The sequence below is a fragment of the Erinaceus europaeus genome, chromosome 18 (assembly GCF_950295315.1).
Source record: "Erinaceus europaeus chromosome 18, mEriEur2.1, whole genome shotgun sequence".
Classification (NCBI taxonomy): domain Eukaryota; kingdom Metazoa; phylum Chordata; class Mammalia; order Eulipotyphla; family Erinaceidae; genus Erinaceus; species Erinaceus europaeus.
This window is the reverse complement of record NC_080179.1, coordinates 9,158,256-9,176,267: the sequence shown is the minus strand read 5'-3', so window position 1 is coordinate 9,176,267 and position 18,012 is coordinate 9,158,256. Positions and strand designations below refer to the sequence as shown.

At 39.9% G+C, this 18,012-nt stretch overlaps 1 protein-coding gene across 1 annotated transcript; it reads right to left on the bottom strand.

Moving 5' to 3' along the window:
• Nucleotides 1-3,796: 3,796 nt before the first annotated feature.
• On the bottom strand, nucleotides 3,797-15,749 carry FRZB (frizzled related protein). Its single transcript, XM_060177614.1, has 4 exons — nucleotides 15,653-15,749; nucleotides 11,152-11,356; nucleotides 10,330-10,393; nucleotides 3,797-5,160 (listed from the first exon to the last, which is right to left on the bottom strand). The coding sequence occupies exons 1-4, from the start codon at nucleotides 15,732-15,734 to the stop codon at nucleotides 5,044-5,046; spliced, it is 468 nt and encodes a 155-aa protein (XP_060033597.1). The 5' UTR covers nucleotides 15,735-15,749; the 3' UTR covers nucleotides 3,797-5,043.
• Nucleotides 15,750-18,012: the final 2,263 nt, after the last annotated feature.

Sequence of the window (18,012 nt, the reverse complement as noted above, 5' to 3'; positions counted from 1 at the left end):
GGTGGGGAGCTGGGGGCTCGAACCAGGATCCTTACTCCAGTCGTTACGCTTCGCACCACTTAGTGCACTTAACCAGCTGCACTACTGCCCAAGTAGCACTTATGTTTTTTTTCTTATATTTATTTATTTTTCCTTTTGTTGCCCTTGTTTTTTTATTGTTGTAGCTATTATTGTTGTTGTTGCTGTCGTCATTGTTGTTGGTGGATAGGACAGAGAGAAATGGAGAGAGGAGGGGAAGAGAAAGATAGACACCTGCAGACCTTCTTCACTGCCTGTGAAGCAACTGTCCTGCACATGGGGAGCCAGAGGCTCGAACCCAGATCTTTATGCCAGTCCTTGCGTTACACGCCATGTGTGCTTAACCCACTGTGCCACCGCCCGGCTCCCAACACTTATGTTTTTATCGACAGTTGCAGTGGTGGAACATGTGTAACTTGGGGTATAAGAATATGAGGGTCTGAGAAGCAGCTCTGATATTTCATAACCCGAAGTTAGAAATTGTTATCTGCTTAGTCTATAAAATGGAAATAATAATCCCTACTTCATAGGCTTTCAAGGACTATATGAGGTAATACACCCTCGCATTGTGTACACAGCGCAAGCCACTGGGAGACGTTATTATTGCAAAGATAATTATAACAGCTAATGACTATACTGGTTGCTGCTAAGATTGGTAAATTGGAAATCATATTTAAAAATGAGCAACAGGAGAGGAAGATGCTGTTGCAGGGGATGCTGTGCAGACACCCATCACGGGAAGATAAGAAATTGTACGTATGTAACAACTATCTTGTAAATTATTTCCTACATTTAAAACACTGTCAGTCAGTAAAACTATATTTTTACATTACCTAGCAGATTAAAGTGAACTTTTCTCTCTTTCAAATAAGAAAATTGTCAGTTGGTTTGCAGCATACTATTTGAAGTCTCTGCTTTTCCTCATTTTTACCATGTCGTTGAATGCTTTTGTTACTTAAATATTATTTTTTTAGGCTAGATAGCTCTAATGTCAAAATACTTTTTTTTTTTGGTCAATCTACTATGGAAATAATACAGAAAATAATTTCTTGCAGAAGGGAATACATAGTGCTATTTACTCAGTGATTATGATTTTTGTATTTGCCTTCTTAATATATAACAGATGTGGGGAGACATGGATGGCTCCCACCCCACCCCCAGTGCTCTCTGCAACATATGCACCCACTCAGATTACATTCCGCATGGAACACAGTCAAGTACTCACAGATCCAGGTGCAGAATCTAAGGCTGCTGTCATTCTAATTTTTGCCAGTTGATTTTGTTTAATTTTGTTACTAGTTAGCTAGGAAAATTAAAATCCTTAAGATGAAAAAAAGAAATCCTAAAATAAACAAAATTTTCCTAGGCCAATCTCAAATTAACTCAATATATCACAAGGTTACTGGCCAGGATGAACATTTATTCAAACACCAGTGGCTTTGAATGTTACTAACGGTCAGAAAATGCTGTGAGAGAGGCACTAATGAGATGTTTTTGTATTATGGCAATTACAAAATAGACATGGTTTGACAGCCTATTTAGAAATGTGGCTATCATGATACAAATCATGTTATTAGTCAAGAGGCTTGTGCCTATTCCATAATTTATTAAGAGAGATATTGAAGCTAAATCTACTTCATTTATAGACTTTATTTTTTGACTAATCTTTTTTTAAAATTTATTTATTTATTCCCTTTTGTTGCCCTTGTTTTATTGTTATAGTTATTATTGTTGCTTTTGTTAGACAGGACAGAGAGAAATGGAGAGAGGAGGGGAAGACAGAGAGGGGGAGAGAAAGACAGACACCTGCAGACCTGCTTCACCGCCTGTGAAGCGACTCCCCTGCAGGTGGGGAACCGGGGATACAAACCCGGATCATTACGCCGGTCCTTGCATTTTGTACCACCTGAGCTTAACCCGCTGCGCTACAGCCCGACTCCCCATTTATAGACTTTATACCTTTAGAAACTTGAAAATAAGGCTGGGGAGATAGCATAAAGGTTATGTAAAAGGACTTTCATACTTGAGGCTCTAAAGTCCCAGGTTTAATCCCTAAGACCACCATAAACCAGAACTGAACAGTGTTCTAATATTTTTTTCTCATTCTTTCTTTAACTCTTTCATTGAAATTAATTAATTTTTTAAAAGAAACTTGAAAATAATGGGAAGTTTCCTGATTAAAAAAAAACACAGGTGTTGCCTTATAGATCATTATAATTTATATATATAAAGTTCTGTTGGATCTAAGAATTAAGTCTTCCTTTGCTTATACATGCAACTGTGTATGTATAGAGTATAAATTGTGTCAAATTTCTATCCAGAATTAGGCACACACACACAATGAAAACTGCAGAAACTAGAGCCATCTGTAGTTTTTCCTTGTACATCAAAATATTTCAATGCCAAAAATTCCTTACTATGATTTGGAAGATCTGATACTTTTGGACTTGGAAAACCAGTTTTTTCCAGTCTTAGGCAGTCAATTCTTGCCCTTCTTTTCACAGTAAACAGGAAAAGGTATGAAAAAAAGACAGTTCAGAAACCCTACTCCTGCTTCTCAGTCCTGGAAGCTCAACTTGAGACATGTCTATCAGAACAATGATCCCGTGGTGCAGGTCCCTCCCTGCCACTTCATCCAGGCCCGTCTCTGTAGTCCACTGGGGTAGCCACCTAAAAGAGATGTCCCCTCTTTAGTATCTGAAAGTAAACCTCCAAGGGCAGATGGTTAAATTCCCTGCAAGCAACTGAATGGCAGAGCTCATGAGTCTTGGACTACTTAATGATTTTTAAAAAAGATGACGTTGAGTCCTTTGGAACACAATGGATAGAAAAGCAGGTGATAGTACTTACAAATCTGGGAGGTGAAAGACAATTCACTGGGTGGTTTTGTTCATGTGAGAAATATTAACAACTGAACACATGAACTTTGAGGGGGGAGAGAGCGAGGGGGAGAGAGAAAGAAAGGTAGCCAAACTATCTCTAAAACTGTGAGAACATACCAGCATAGTTCTCTGGCCTCTACTATGCTTGTTCTAATGGAATTAAACATAAAAAAGTAAGGAAAACACAGATGTTTTATCAAAAAAATTAAAAATAAACAAATAAAACTGAGAACATGGTGCTTACCATGGGGGGGGGGGTGTTGTCACAGAATGTTGGTGCAAAACAATGCTGCTATAACCTTATAAACTGTTAATAAATTACTAATAATTTTTTAAGACTAAGGAGGGGCTGAGGAGGTAGCATAATGGTTACGCAAAAGACTTTCCTGCCTGAGGCTCTAAGGTCCCAGGTTTAATCCTTGGTACCATCAGAAACCAGAACTGAGCAGTGTTCTAGCGTGTGTCTATCTCTGTCTCTCTCATAAAAAAGAAAGAAGTTAAAAAATTAAAAGACTAAGTGGTGCTCATGTAGGCAAAAGTGAAAACACTTTATCCAAGGAGTTGAAAAGAGAATTTAAATGTCTATTTGCCATTCTAGAAAACATTTCTGTAGGAATGAATTTCATTCTTACATGATTTCATGTCCCTTTAAAAAGAAACATACCATTTTGCTTCATGTTTTATTTGCAGCAAACCAGAGCTTAGAGATTTGGTTCCTCCGATATCAAGCATGTAAACTGGAGGGAATAAGTCTTTGCAAATGATTGGCACAAGCTCTAAAAACCCTGAAGAAGGAAGTAAAAACATCATTTGTACTCCATGGCCCCTAAGGACCACACTGAAGTTTGGGAAATGAGAATGTGTGATTGGTTTGAGAGTCAGGATAACCTCTCTCCTGACAACTGTAATTACTTTTATTAGACATTTTGCTGAGCATTAGACAGCAAAATCCAAATGATGAAGTCCAGACCAGCGTACAGGCCTGTAATTCAGTCTGGCCTGAGTGTGATTATACACACACACACACACCATCACCACCACCACCACCAGGAAAAACAAAAACAAAACAAGCAAAAAAAAGACCCTGCACATTTTTCCTACAGTTACACCATTTTACAGAGCTATGTGCCTTTTAAAAATAACGCCTTGGTGCTCATGCAGACATACTTTCTTTCTCTGGTCAGTGCTACATATCTGATTTATTTTAAAAGAAAAAAATGTTAACACCAGTGGATTTATTTAAAAGGAAGTAAATTAAACAGAGCTATGCTAACAACAGCAGAAGTCTAGTCACATTCACTTTCCTGATGCTGATTAATATATTCATAAACAAACCAAATCAAATCCCTTGCCCAAAGAAAAACACGACTGCTGACACCCCACCAGCTACTGATTTCCAGTTGTGCCTCTCAACTAGGCAAAATGTTCTGTCTCCAACCCCTGACACTATTTATTTAGGCTCCTGTCAATCTTGCAGATACTTTATCTTGTGTGCCATTTCCTCATAAATGTTTCCTGGTGCTTGATTGCTTTAACAGTGTAGCATTCGATTACAAACTGCTATTTTACCTTCATAAACATTTAGACTTTCTAAGCAAGAGAATGCCTAAAAGGCATGTGAAAACGAGGTTGTGATTATATCAACAGTGTTTTAACAGCACATCAAGCTTTCTTTTTATGACAGAAATTTCTCTCCACATCCAATATTACATTTTCAATCCAGGTACAGAATAGTAGATCAATGTGCAGTTTAGCAAAGAAGCCCATATACTAATGTGTTTAATTTATTATTATTGCAAAGAATAATTTTCCCGTGATTAGTGAAACAGAATACATATACTTAAGGGTCTGCACTCAGACCACAAGAAAAAAATAAAATAAAATAAGTGGGGGCGGGGGAGAGAAGGATGAGGTGAGAAAAGCAGAAAATAAAAAAGAAAACAGAATACCAGTAACCACATACTCTGCGTGTGTGTGTGTGTGTGTGTGTGTGTGTGTGTGTGTGTGTGTGTGTGTGTGTGTGTGTGAAAAAAACAACAACAACAGGGTATGACGTGCAATAGTGCAAATTTTTCTTTGCTAGTCCAGCAACGCAAGTCTTAACCGGGAGGGAGTCCATGGTGTTCCTTCTACATTTGGGGATTTAGCTGCGTGTTTGCCGGGCCTGAGAGTTCCTGCCAGACTTCAGACTTTGCGTGGAGTCGCTGTGACTAGAGTCACTTTTACTCAGGCCAAGATGACGGAGCTTCGTATCCCAGCGCTGTGAAATGTAAAACAAGTACTGGTTACATGCTTTTATCCCGGGGATCATTGTTTCTATTGTTCTAGCAGCTGGGTTTGAAGACGATAAAGGCAGATTTCCAAGGCTTTTTACTACACTTCTAAAAGTTCAGACGGGAGTCGGGCGGTAGCGCAGCGGGTTAAGCGCAGGTGGCACAAAGCACAAGGACCGGCATAAGGATCCTGGTTTGAGGCCCCGGTTCCCCACCTGCAGGGGAGTCGCTTCACAGGCGGTGAAGCAGGTCTGCAGGTGTCTGTCTTTCTCTCCCCCTCCTCCCTCCATTTCTCTCTGTCCTATCCAACAACAACGACATCAATAACAAGAATAAAACTACAAGGGCAACAAAAGGGAATAAATAAATAATAAAGTATTTTTAAAAAAATATTCCAAATGTTAAAAGATAAAAATATAGAGAGAGCACTTCATACATAATAATTCTAAGACTAACACCAATCCTTCATTCTAGCACAGTTTACTCTAGAATGTTGTTGCTTTTCCTATTAAGTAATAATCTGATTCTCAGCTCCTTAAATATTCTGATCTGGACAACCTGTTCTAACAGAGAATGTGTAAACAGACATTTGCACGGCAGTGACCATTAGGAGGACTTTAACCACGGGCACCTAGGACCACCCTGAGGGGTCCTCTCTCCCCGCCCTCTCCGTTTGTAGACCTGTCTTACAAAAGCCAACACTTTTTATTTTTCTATGCAAAAAAAAAAAAAAAAAAAAGGAGGACTTTAAGTCTTTTTTTTTTTTCCGTCCAGCTGGGGCCTCAAACTCCAGGCCAAGTTTTTCATTCAAACAGAGAGACAAGAGAAGAGAGACAGAAAGAGAAGCGATAGTCTTCCATGTGGTGACCAGGGCATGAACGTGGGCCATGAACGCTTAGCAGAGCGTGCGCCCTACCTGGGTAGCCATCTCTCTGGTCCCAACATACTTTATTTACTTTTATTTTTTTAATTTTTTTAGATGTCCTTATTTTTATGAGAAAGAAAGAGACCAGAGCACTGCTCAGCTATGACATTCTATAGTGCTAGGGGCTGAACCTGGGGCCTTTTCGACTCTAAATCCTGTGCACTCTCACTGTGCTGTCTCTCGGACCTGATGTTTCATCTACCCACTGAAAGTGAAAAAAGAAAGGCTGGAAAAAGACAACTCTTATTTAAACACATATATATAATTATAACTAATCATAATCATATTTGATTTAATTATATTTTATTATGATTACATAATTATAGTGAATTATACTTAAGTTGAAAAAAGACAACTTATTTAAGTACATTATATAAGTTGTCTTTTTTCAACTTAAGTATAATTCATTATAATTATATAATTAAATATAATTAAATGAAATATGATTATGACTATGATTAATTATAAATATAATTTTCTAGAAAGTTCTTTCTTATATCCTCAAATTGACCAGAAAATGAAAAAAAAAATCTCAATAATCCTAGCCAATATTTTCTTTTATCTACTTTAAAAATTTTTTTTTCTTTTTCTATAAACACCTGCAGCCCTGCTTCACCACTCGTTAAGCTTTCCCCCTGCAGGTGGGGACTGGAGATTAAAACCCGGAAACTTGTGCACTGTAATGTGAGCGCTTAACCGGGGGCACCACCGCCTGACCACACAAGCCAGTATTCCCCCCCCCAAGATCTTCATCTCTGATGGTCTACATGTGAATTAAAAAAACTTGCACAAATCTAATTCTTCCCTCTAGCATATTTAAATTCAAACTGATAGACCTCTCACAGGATGGAAAAAGATCTTTACATGCCATACATCAGACAAGAGTTTAATAATAAGCAAAATATATAAAGAGCTTGCCAAACTCAACAAGAAAACAAACGACCCCATCCAAAAATGGGGAGAGGATATGAACAGAACATTTACCACAGAAGAGATCCAATAGGCCGAGAAACACATGAAAAAAATGCTCCAAGTCTTTGATTGTCAGAGAAATGCAAATAAAGACAAGAATGAAATACCACTTCACTCCTGTGAGAATGTCACACATCAGGAAAGGTAACAGCAGCAAATGCTGGAGAGGGTGTGGGGTCAAAGGAACCCTCCTGCACTGCTGGTGGGAATGACAATTGGTCCAACCTCTGTGGAGAACAGTCTGGAGAACTCTCAGAAGACTAGAAATGGACCTACCCTATGACCCTGCAATTCCTCTCCTGGGGATATATCCTAAGGAACCCAACACATCCATCCAAAAAGATCTGTGTACACATATGTTCTTGGCAGCACAATTTGTAATAGCCAAAACCTGGAAGCAACCCAGGTGTCCAACAACAGATGAGTGGCTGAGCAAGTTGTGGTATATACACACAATGGAATACTTTTCAGCTATTAAAAACGTGATTTCACCGTTTTCAGCCCATCTTGGATGGAGCTTGAAAAAATCATGTTAAGTGGAATAAATCAGAAACAGAGGAATGAATATGGGATGATCTCATAGGCAGAAGTTGAAAAACAAGATCAGAAGAGAAAACACACAGCAGAACCTGGACTGGAACTGGTGTATTGCACCAAAGTAAAAGACTCAGGGGGTGGGTGGGTTGGTGGTGGGTGGGGAGAATACAGGTCCTGGAACAGGATGACAGAGGACCTAGTGGGGGTTGTATTGTTATGTGGAAAACTGAGAAATGTTATGCATGTACAAACTATTATATTCACTGTCAAATGTAAAACATTAATCCCTCAATAAAGGAAAAAAAAGAAATTAAAAAAAATAAACAGGGAGTCAGGCAGTAGCACAGCAGGTTAAGCACATTGCAGATGGCTCAAAAAAAATTCAAACTGATAGTAAGTGTTCTCATAGTAATAACTTAATTCTCATAGAAAACAAAGAATCTGGGCACAAGATTTTCAAAGTTAATAATCTATGTGAAACCAATGTTGCTGGTACAAGCACCACCTTTGGTAGTGACAAGAAGCTATTAAAAAAAAGGAGCATATACAGCTCCAAGAAGGATGACAGAGGACCTAGTGGGGGCTGTATTGTTATATGGAAAACTGACAAATGTTATGCATGTACAAACTATTGTATTTACTGTTGAATGTAAACCATTAATTCCCCAGTAAAGAAATTAAAAATATATAATTTAAAAAAGGGCATATGCCCTAGGTCTTTATATGATATAGTTTTGTTACAGAATAAGAAGCAATATGCTTTCTTACATGGTTTGCAGCAAGGCTGTTTAAAGCTCTCCCAACTAGTACTGGAATTTAGGACGAATTCCTGTTCTGCATTAGCAGACAGAACCAAATTAAAAGGGCAGTAAGGATCCCATTCTACTGGAGAGCCACTTAAAAAAATAAATAAATAGATTTGAAATTGACAGATACACAAATCAAGAAATCCCACAAGTATGAACTTAAGATACTCTCAATTTTGAGAAAAACACTGAGGGGTGGGGGAAATCTTAATAATGCAAAAATAATGCTCTCTGTATTTTCATAGCTCACTTAGATTCAGATGTGACACTATCCAGTGCCAGATGTAGAAGATAAACTGCCCAGGGGTGTTTAAATCGCCTTGTAAATGTTTCCCAAGTTTTCAAATTCAAGGAAGGAAGAGGCTGTATTATGTTTGGTACAATTCCCACTTTCCCTCCTACACACACACACCCCACTTCAATTCTTGGCCCATCAATAAATATTCCCTCACATTCCTTTCTTTGAAAACGATCTGCATATATGGTAAGAAGAAATAGAAACACTTATAATAAATTTATGTTGTTTTATGTTGAAATTTATGTGATTTAAAAAAAGTCACTGGCAGAACATAAGAGTCATTGGCTTAAAAATAAAACTGCAGGGGGTCGGGCGGTAGTGCAGCAGGTTAAGTGCACGTGTGGTGGCGCACGCAAAGCACAAGGACCAGCTTAAAGAGCCTCAGGCTCCCCACCTGCAGGGGAGTCGCTTCACAGGCGGTGAAGCAGGTCTGCAGGTGTCTGTCTTTCTCTCCCCCCTCTGTCCTTCCCTCCTCTCTCCATTTCTCTCTGTCCTTTCCAACAATGACGACAATAATAACCACCACAACAAAAAAGGTAATAAATAAATATTTTTTTAAAAAAAGAATGTTTTAAAAAAAAGAAAGGGAAAAAATAGCCTCCAGGAGCAGAGGATTCTTGGAGCAGGCACTGAGCCCCAGCAATAACCTTGGAGGCAAAAAATGAAATGAAATGAAATGAAATGAAATGAAATGAAATGAAATGAAATGAAATGAAATGAAATGAAATGAAATGAAACTGTCCAGGTTTAAGCCCCTTGCCCCTACCTATAGGGGAAGGCTTTGCCAGTAATACACCCGTGCTACAGCTATCTCTTTTCTCTGCCTTTTTCTCCCTCTCTATTTCTCTGTCTCCTACCCTCTACCAAGAAGAAAGGGGGGGGAAAAAGGGTCGTGGTATGTAGCCACTGGGAGTGGCAGGAGCTTTCAAACCTCAATGGCAGTCTTTTTGTTGTTGCTTTAAATAAATCAAACTACATTTTTCGCTCTAAGCATCTAGTTTGGCCTTTTTTTTTTTTTTTTTACATGTAGACATGTAGGCTGTGCCTTGTATTTAAGAATCTGTGTGGGCCGGTGTGGAATTGTTCCCTGGTTTATCTTGTAATTTTGTAGACCAATATTAAATCACTAATAATTAAAAAAAAAAAAAAAGAATCTGTATTTAGGCCTTGGGGCAACAGTGGTAGCTTCCTCCTTTATTCTCTCCCTCTGCTTTGATGGCTACAGCGGCATTTTTCAGGGTAGCAGTCGGCCAAGCTAAAACATTTGCCAGCCTCCTATGGAGTCCAGGAAGAAGGTGGAACTCATCCTAAGGAACACTGACTAGATGAACCATTTGGAATTTCTTCCCCTGTGAAATGTGGGTGTGGCGCTTGAGAAGCAACTCTCCTGCAGGTGGGGAGCCGGGGGCTCAAACCAGGATCCTTATGTGGGTCTTTGTGCTTCACGCCAGGTGTGCTTAAACCCCTGTCGCCCGACTCCCATGCATACATATTTTATGTCTGATTTCTACATATGTTGGGTTTTCGTAGTTCTCATGTAGTTGAGAGCAGCTGTTTTGTCTAAGGGATAATTGGCTAACTTCTTATTTTTTTGTGCACCACTTTGATATTGGCTCACCTTAACTTTTTTGCCAAGTCGATCCTTCCATTTCTCAGCAATAGAACCTTCCACCAACAGTAATCTGCATTTTAAAAGAAGCAAGGATTTTTGAAAACTTAAAAATACAGCACTGAGAAATAAAGAAGCACTGCCAAAAACAACTTACCTGCTTATTCTAGAATATGACAAGTAAGTTTTAGAACAGTCATTCTTAACTATTTCTGAATCACAGATCCCTTTTAGAAGCAAATGAGTCTACAATATCTCTTCTCGGGGAGAAAACAAAGCAAAAACAGTAACTTTTCCACAAGCTATTTCCCACCCAGTATTATGAAATTGAAGGGCCCAGCTAATACCTAGCTATGATCCTTCAAGGAGGAAAATACATACCATGGTTAAAAACCCCCAAATACTGTGTTGTTGAAAGAGTCATGATGCATTTTTTGCATAGAAAAACAGGAAGAAGAAAAAGTCCTGGGAGTTGGGCGGTAGTGCAGCTGCTTAAGTGCACTTGGCATGAAGCGCAACAACTGGTGTAAGGATCCTGGTTTGAGTCCCCGGCTCCCCACCTGCAGGGGGGGTCGCTTCACAGGCGCTAAGCTAGGTCTGCAGGTGTCTGTCTTTCTCTCCCCGTCTCCCCTCCTCTCTCCATTTCTCTCTGTCCTATCTAACAACGACAACATCAATAACAACAACAATAACTACAATAATAAAATAATAAGGGCAACAAAGGGAATAAACAAATAAATACATAAATTTTTTTATTAAAAAAAGACCTCTGTGGAAACGCGACAAGCACAGGGCAGATAAAGAAATCATGGTGAACCCCTTGAAGCATACCTGGAGCGTTCTTCGTCTTCATAGCCCATGATGACATACTCCTCGTTGACATGGAGTGGGGGACACAGGCAGGCAGAGCTTGTGTAAAGGTTGACGGTGTCCCGTGGGATGTTTACCAGAGAAGCCTTTAGAATCTCCTTCACTTCCACGACCGCAGTCACATCGTGGCATTTGGTTTTTACCTCTTTAACTTTAGCCCGAATGACTGTACGAAAGACAATAAAATGGATTTGTTCATGTGATACATCCGTGCCCCATTCAGAAAAGTAGACGGGTGGGAGAGTGGGAAGGAGAGAGAGGGAAAGGGAGGGGGAGAGGGAAGAAAGGGAAAGGGAGGAGGAAAAGGAGAGGGGGGAGAGGAAGGAGAAGAGGCAGGAGAAGGGGAGGGGGAAGGAGAAAGGGGGGGGAGTAGGAAGGGAGGAGGGATGGGGAGACCAGTTTCCACCATTTGCTTTGAAGTCAAATACTCCACCTTCCCTTCCCCTGACAAGCTATGGAATACGCACAAACAAATCAGTGGCATTCACTTACTTACTCAGTGGCTATATTGACATCCAATTTATCTCATAAGAGTTGGCTTCACTGTTTCATACAAAGCCACATTGATGTACATATATATATATATATATATTCAAAAAAATCGGACCAGAATCTAGAGAATACAATTTTGCTTTTCTATATATCTCTCCTTTAGAAGAGTCAAATTCTTTAGTTCCGTACTTCTAGTAAATGGACTTTTTTTTTTTTCATGAGTCTAAAACAGGCCTGAAAGAAGTAAAAGTGTCTGGTTAATAAAAAGCAATGGGTCTTTCCAAGCATCCTGTTTTCTCTAGTTCAACACCCATGGATATTAAACAGAGGAAAATGCAGCTTATCTAAATAAACCTGCTGTCTTAGAGCCTGCAAACCACTTTCATCTCAGTCCCTTTCCACATATTTTTGCAATTTGGAACTACAAAAAGATGATAAAAAGTTACCCAAAGTGGCATGTAGATACCTGCCAGGAGAGATTTAAAAAGACTGTACCCATGTGCTAACTGTCTTGTGAATCATTATTTCCCTAATAAAGTAACCTTCTAAAGAGAGAGAGAGAGATGAAAAGGAGAAAAAAAGTTTACCTAGAAAGATATAAAGTGAGTAATGAACCATTCCCCTCAACAATGTCCAAGTTTCATGCAGAAATTTACTTAATAACATTCCAAAGCACAACACACATGCAATAGAAATCATGCTACTAATTCCAGCCTTTAGAAAATTCAAACTGTCAAGTCTGAGAAGTGACAGCAAGCAAAACCTAACTGCCCTTTTTCCTACTGGGTAAGATCCGTGGGTGAAGGGGTACCTTCCTATGTGTGTCTGTCTACTCTGTGTTTGAACAAATGAGACAGTTGGAGTTTTTATAACGCCATTTGGGAGACCCAGAAGATAAATTCACAGTCCCTCCCCACAGACATTTCTTTGGTGTTCTGGTTTACACGGAAGTGCTTCATGGCATCCATCAGCTGCTGGAGACTGGTGAACTGTGCAGATGTTCTCAAGCTAACGATTTATTTACCCAGTGTGTCCACTATTTTCATTAGCAATTTTTAGTACATGTACCCACTCCAAAACAAATATATCTCCAAAAGACTAGCTCTATTATTCAAGTAATTTTGTTAAAATTCAAGAACATTTTAACTGTGTAAATCTGAATGAAGCGGAGGTTTTGTCTGAATTCTGTTACTCCCACTCTCCCTTTGTTTTTTCAATAGACATGAAGATAAAAATCAACAGATTATAGAATTTAAACTATATCCTATTTTTAGTTGTTCTTCTAATTAATCACTAAGCTCTAAGTATGTCTTTAATAAAAAAAAAAAACTTACTTGGGTGGTAGCGCAGCGGGTTAAGCACGTGGTGCAAAGCACAAGAACCAGCATAAGAATCTCGGTTCAAGCCCCTGGCTCCCCACCTGCAGGGGAGTCGCTTCACAAGCAGTAAAGCAGGTCTGCAGGTATCTATCTTTCTCTCCTCCTCTCTGTCTTCCCCTCCTCTTTCCATTTCTCTTTGTCCTATCCAACAACGACGACATCAATAACAACAACAACAACTACAACTACAACAATAAAACAACAAGGGCAACAAAAGGGAATAAATAAATATAAAAAAATTTTTAAAAAATACTTATAGGTAAACTGTCAACTATTTCACAGATAAAGAAATTACTTCCTTTCCATTGTGATATGTATCCCATGTTATATAAGAATATTTAATCAGCTACCTTGTCTAAGATCTTTTCTTCCTATGAGATGTAGATATATCTATATTTATTTATTTATGTATTTATTTTCTTTTCATACGAGAGACCAGAGCACTGCTCAGTCCTTACTTATGGTGGTGCTGGAAACTGAAGCTGGGACCTCACAGTCTCAGGCATGAGTCTCTCTTGCCTGCCAGTCATGCGGTCTTGTCTGCCCATTTCCCATGACTTATTATCACTAGTCTTCCTAGGACTTCTCTTAACAGAAAATAGCAGTGTCAATGATTACAGCAGTAAGGAAGTTAGATAAAGCAAACACTGTTAATTAGTAAAATAAGGACAAGGGCAACTAAATTTTTCTAATGTGAAACTATTAGTAAGGGAAACAGCGTGATGGTTATGCAAGAAAACTTTCATGCCAGAGGTACCAAAGGCCTCAGGTTCAGTCCCCAGTACCACCAGAACCCAGAGCTAAGCAGTAGAGAAAAAACAAAAACAAATCAGACAAATAAAAAACCTTGATGATGATGTTCTTCTTCATAGATCTGTACGTACAAGTACATATTGAGGGGGTCGGGAGGTAGTGCAGTGGGTTAAGCACACATGGTGCCAAGAGCAAGGACCGGCATAAGGATCCCGGTTCGAGCCCCCTGCTCCCCACCTGCAGGTGTCGCATCTTTAGGTCAAACTACATAACGAACCATTTCCTTAATTGCATCCTTACAAATCCTATAGATATTACATTCCAACTCTGCCAAGTTTTTCCATGAGGCAAATTGAACAAAGAAATAAAACTTGACTCTCTTCGTCATCTTTAACTCTTCAAAGTGCTCCTTGATTATCCAAAAGCTCAGTTGATCACTGTTGTATGCTTTACTTTGGGTAGTTCTTCCCCGCCAAGAGAATTGCATCAGTCCTGTTAATTTCGCGGGCCTGCTTGGTCCCGCCCCAAGGAACCCCGAGAGAGGGTTCCTGAGTCCGAGAGTTCCTGAGTTCGAGAGTTTCAGAGTTACAGAGTAAGAGAGAGTTCCACAGTGGAAGAGTTTCAGAGGGTTCCCCAGTACGAGAGTTCCAGAGTTCCAGAGTTGGAGAGTTCCCGAGTTACAGAGTAAGAGGGAGTGCTTGTGCCGCCGCAAAGAGACAGCAGAGTTCTGTTTGGTGATTAGTTTGTCTTAGTTTATGAATCGTTGTTCCTGAATAAAGAAATACAGCTTCCCTGCCCAGCCATTGTCTCCCCGTCTCTGTTACCTGCCCGTGAAGCTAACCCGGCCGACAAGAGCCTCCAAATTTTAACAACAGATCACCCTTCCATCAAACTTGAAACTTATCTCTGCATCATGAATTCTATGGTTCTAAATGTCAGCAATCATGCTTGATGCACAGCAAACTCAAACCTTTAGGATTGTTCCCATATGAGACATTTGACTATGTGCACTTAACCTGGTGCGCCTCCGCCCGGCCCCTTATACGAGACATTTTGTGTAGTCTAGGGACTATGTTTGTAAAAGTTGTCCTTGTCTATTTTTAAATTTTACTTTTAAAATTATTCTACTCAGGGAATTGGGCGGTAGCGCAGTGGGTTAAGTGCACATAGCGCAAAGCACAAGGACCAGCGTAAGGATCCGGCTCCACCCCCTGGCTCCCCACCTGCAGGGGAGGGGGGTCGCTTCACAGCAATGAAACAGGTGTGCAGGTGTCTATCTCTCCCCCTCTCTGTCTTCCCCTCCTCTCTCAATTCCTCTCTTTCCTATCCAATAACAATGACAGCAATGACAACAATAACAGTAACAACAACAGTAAACAAGGGCAACAGAAAGGGAAAAAATGTTCTCCAGGAGCAGTGGATTTGTAGTGCAGGCACTGAGCACCAGCGATAACCCTGGAGGCAAAAATAAAAAAATATATCCTACTCAGGGGGCTGGGTGGTGGCTCACCTAGTTGAGTACATATGTTACAACGCACAAGGACCTGGGTTTGAGACCCCAGTCCCCACCTGCAGGAGGAAAGCTTTGCAAGAGGTGAAGCAGTGTTGCAAGTCTCTCTCTCTCTCTCTCTCTCTTTCTCTCTCTCTATCTCCCTTCCCTCTCGGTTTTTCTCTGCCTCTATCCAATAAATAAATAAATAAAATAAATTAAAAAAAAAACTATTCTACTTAAACACAGACACATACACACAGATACACACACACACACACACACACACACACACACACACACACCCTAAACACTGCAGTTTATAGGTTAACCATGAAGTTATACTTACCATAATTGTAATTGTTTCGGAAATAAGTCTTCTGTGTAGCCCTAATAGGCTTACACTTGCAGCGTTCTGAAAAATACAACATTTTAGTTATAAGAAAAAAAAAAACTTTAAAAAAATTGCTTACTTATTTCTCGTAGGGTTAGATTCAAATTTAGCAATGAAACTTTCTCCCTGCAGGTGGGGGCCAGGGGCTTGAACTTGGGTCCTTGTGCATAGTAACATGTGTGCTCAACAGCATTTTATTGTTTGAAAATCTGTGTCCTCTTATTCATAGAATTTTTCAAGAATAGCAGCTACTCTCCGCCCTCATCCAACTTTCTAGCCCTTTTCTCTAGTCTGACACTATTTTCTCAGACAATATTTTTATTATCCAACTTCATGTTAGCCATCAAACTCAAGCAAAAACTACCATAGTCATGGGCCCCTAGAAACATTCTGAAAATGGGCTCCTAGCTTCCTTCTCCCCTAGGATCCCTAATCTCATCTGCTCTGTTCCTACTTTTTGGTCCCTGTTCATTAACCATTTTGTCTCACTTTATGTCCTGCCACCTCCCAGACACCAAGTAGCAGATGCTACCATGGTTCCATCCTGACTTCTCTGACTTCACTGATGACCTCACTAGCTTGTACTGGAATCTCACCTCTCAAGAGCCCTGCCCCACTAGAAAAGACAGCAACAGGCTGGGAGTACAGATTGACCTGCCAGCATTCATGTCCAGCAGAGATGTAACTACAGAAGTCAGAATTCCCACCTTCTGTATCTTAAAAACTATCTTGATCCATACTCCCAGTGGGGGAGAAGTGATAGGAGGAAGAGGGGAAGAGGGCTCTGAACTCCAGCTCCATCAGCAACAGGGGAGATAGGAGGAAAAGGGAGGGACATTTGGATGTAGTAATAGGGTCTTGAGTGGCTCGGAGGGGAAGAGAGGACAAGACCTGGAAGGAAAAAGGGGACAATTATGTACAAATGTAGACAGAGAATTGTAGAGATGATGGTTAACCCATGTCTACAACCTTAGGAGAACTGCTGTGGCTTGCAGTGGAGGGATTGGGGCTTCAGAACTCTGGTAGTGGGAATGGTATGGAAGTATATCCCTGTTGACATGTAATTTTGTAAATCAATATTAAATCACAAATAAAAAATTTAAAAAAGAAAGAAAGAAAATGCACAAAGACCTGGGTCTAGTCCCTACCTGTAAGGGGAAGCTTCACAAGTGATGAAACAGTGCCGGAGGTGTGCCTCATTCTCTCTCCCTACCTCCCCCTTCCTTCTTGACTCTCACTGTCTCTGCCCAATGAATAAATCAAATACTTTTAAAAGAAATAGTATTGAGGGGGTAGGTAGCACAATGGTTATAAAAAGAGACTCTCACGCCTGAGGCTCCAAAGTCCAGGTTCAATCCCCTGTACCACCATAAGCCAAGGCTGAGCAGTACTCTGGTAAAAAGAGAGAGAGAGACAGAGAGAGAGCTAGCTGCCACGGAGCACACCCTAGGTTCTCCTCTAAAAATATTGAAGCTCTTTGCACCTCTAGTAGTGATGGCTGCCCAAAGAGTGGAAGCAGCCTAGATGCCCATTATCAGAGGATTGGCTAGAGAAGTTAGGGGATATAAACTTCATGAAATACTACTCTGCAACCAAAAAAGATGATATTGTGTCCTTTGGGACAAAATGAATAGAACTGGATGTGATTATGCTTATCAAAATAAGTAAAGACATGAAAAACAACTACCAGATGATTTCCCTCATATGTGGAATCTAGAGATCTGATTTACATGAACTTGCCAAAAAAAAAAATCAAAACAGAAGCAAGGAGGGCAGAAGGTAGATAGCATGATGGCTATGCAAACAGACTCTCATGCCTGAGACTCCAAAGCACCAGCTTCAATCCCCCACACGACCATAAGCCAGAGCTGAAGAGTGCTCTGGTAAAAAAAAAAAAAAAGAAGCAAACGAACTGTAAGACTTTTGAGAACTCTGGCGGTTATCTTTGGGAGGACAGAGATAACTTAGAACTCTGGTGGTAGATGTGGTATGCAACTATACATTTTATTCTTACAATCTTGCAACAAGCTATTAATAACAAATAAAAAATGTTAAGTCTATGTACTCAACAATCATTTAAATATTGATCTATAATTTTAAGTGCTTATAAAAGGTGTCCATAATAAGACCCTAAGTGAACTTATCATTTATCACACCATGAATGTACCTTTACTTTCTAGAAACAGTCTTTTCTGTTTCTGTGACATTGGCAGATGCATGCTGCTCTAAATGCAAATTGAGAAAGGGGAATGGGCAATATAATTTATCTTTTTGAGTTTTTCTGGGCACTTATATATTCATTTATTCATTCTACA

Coding starts and splice junctions, on each gene's coding strand:
- FRZB (XM_060177614.1), bottom strand. CDS start 15,734: ATGTTGTATTTTTCAGAACGCTGCAAGTGTAAGCCTATTAGGGCTACA. Junction 10,394..11,151: donor GAAGACGAAGAACGCTCCAG/GTATGCTTCAAG, acceptor TTTAAAATGCAG/ATTACTGTTGGTGGAAGGTT. Junction 5,161..10,329: donor GACTTGGCAAAAAAGTTAAG/GTGAGCCAATAT, acceptor TACATTTCACAG/CGCTGGGATACGAAGCTCCG.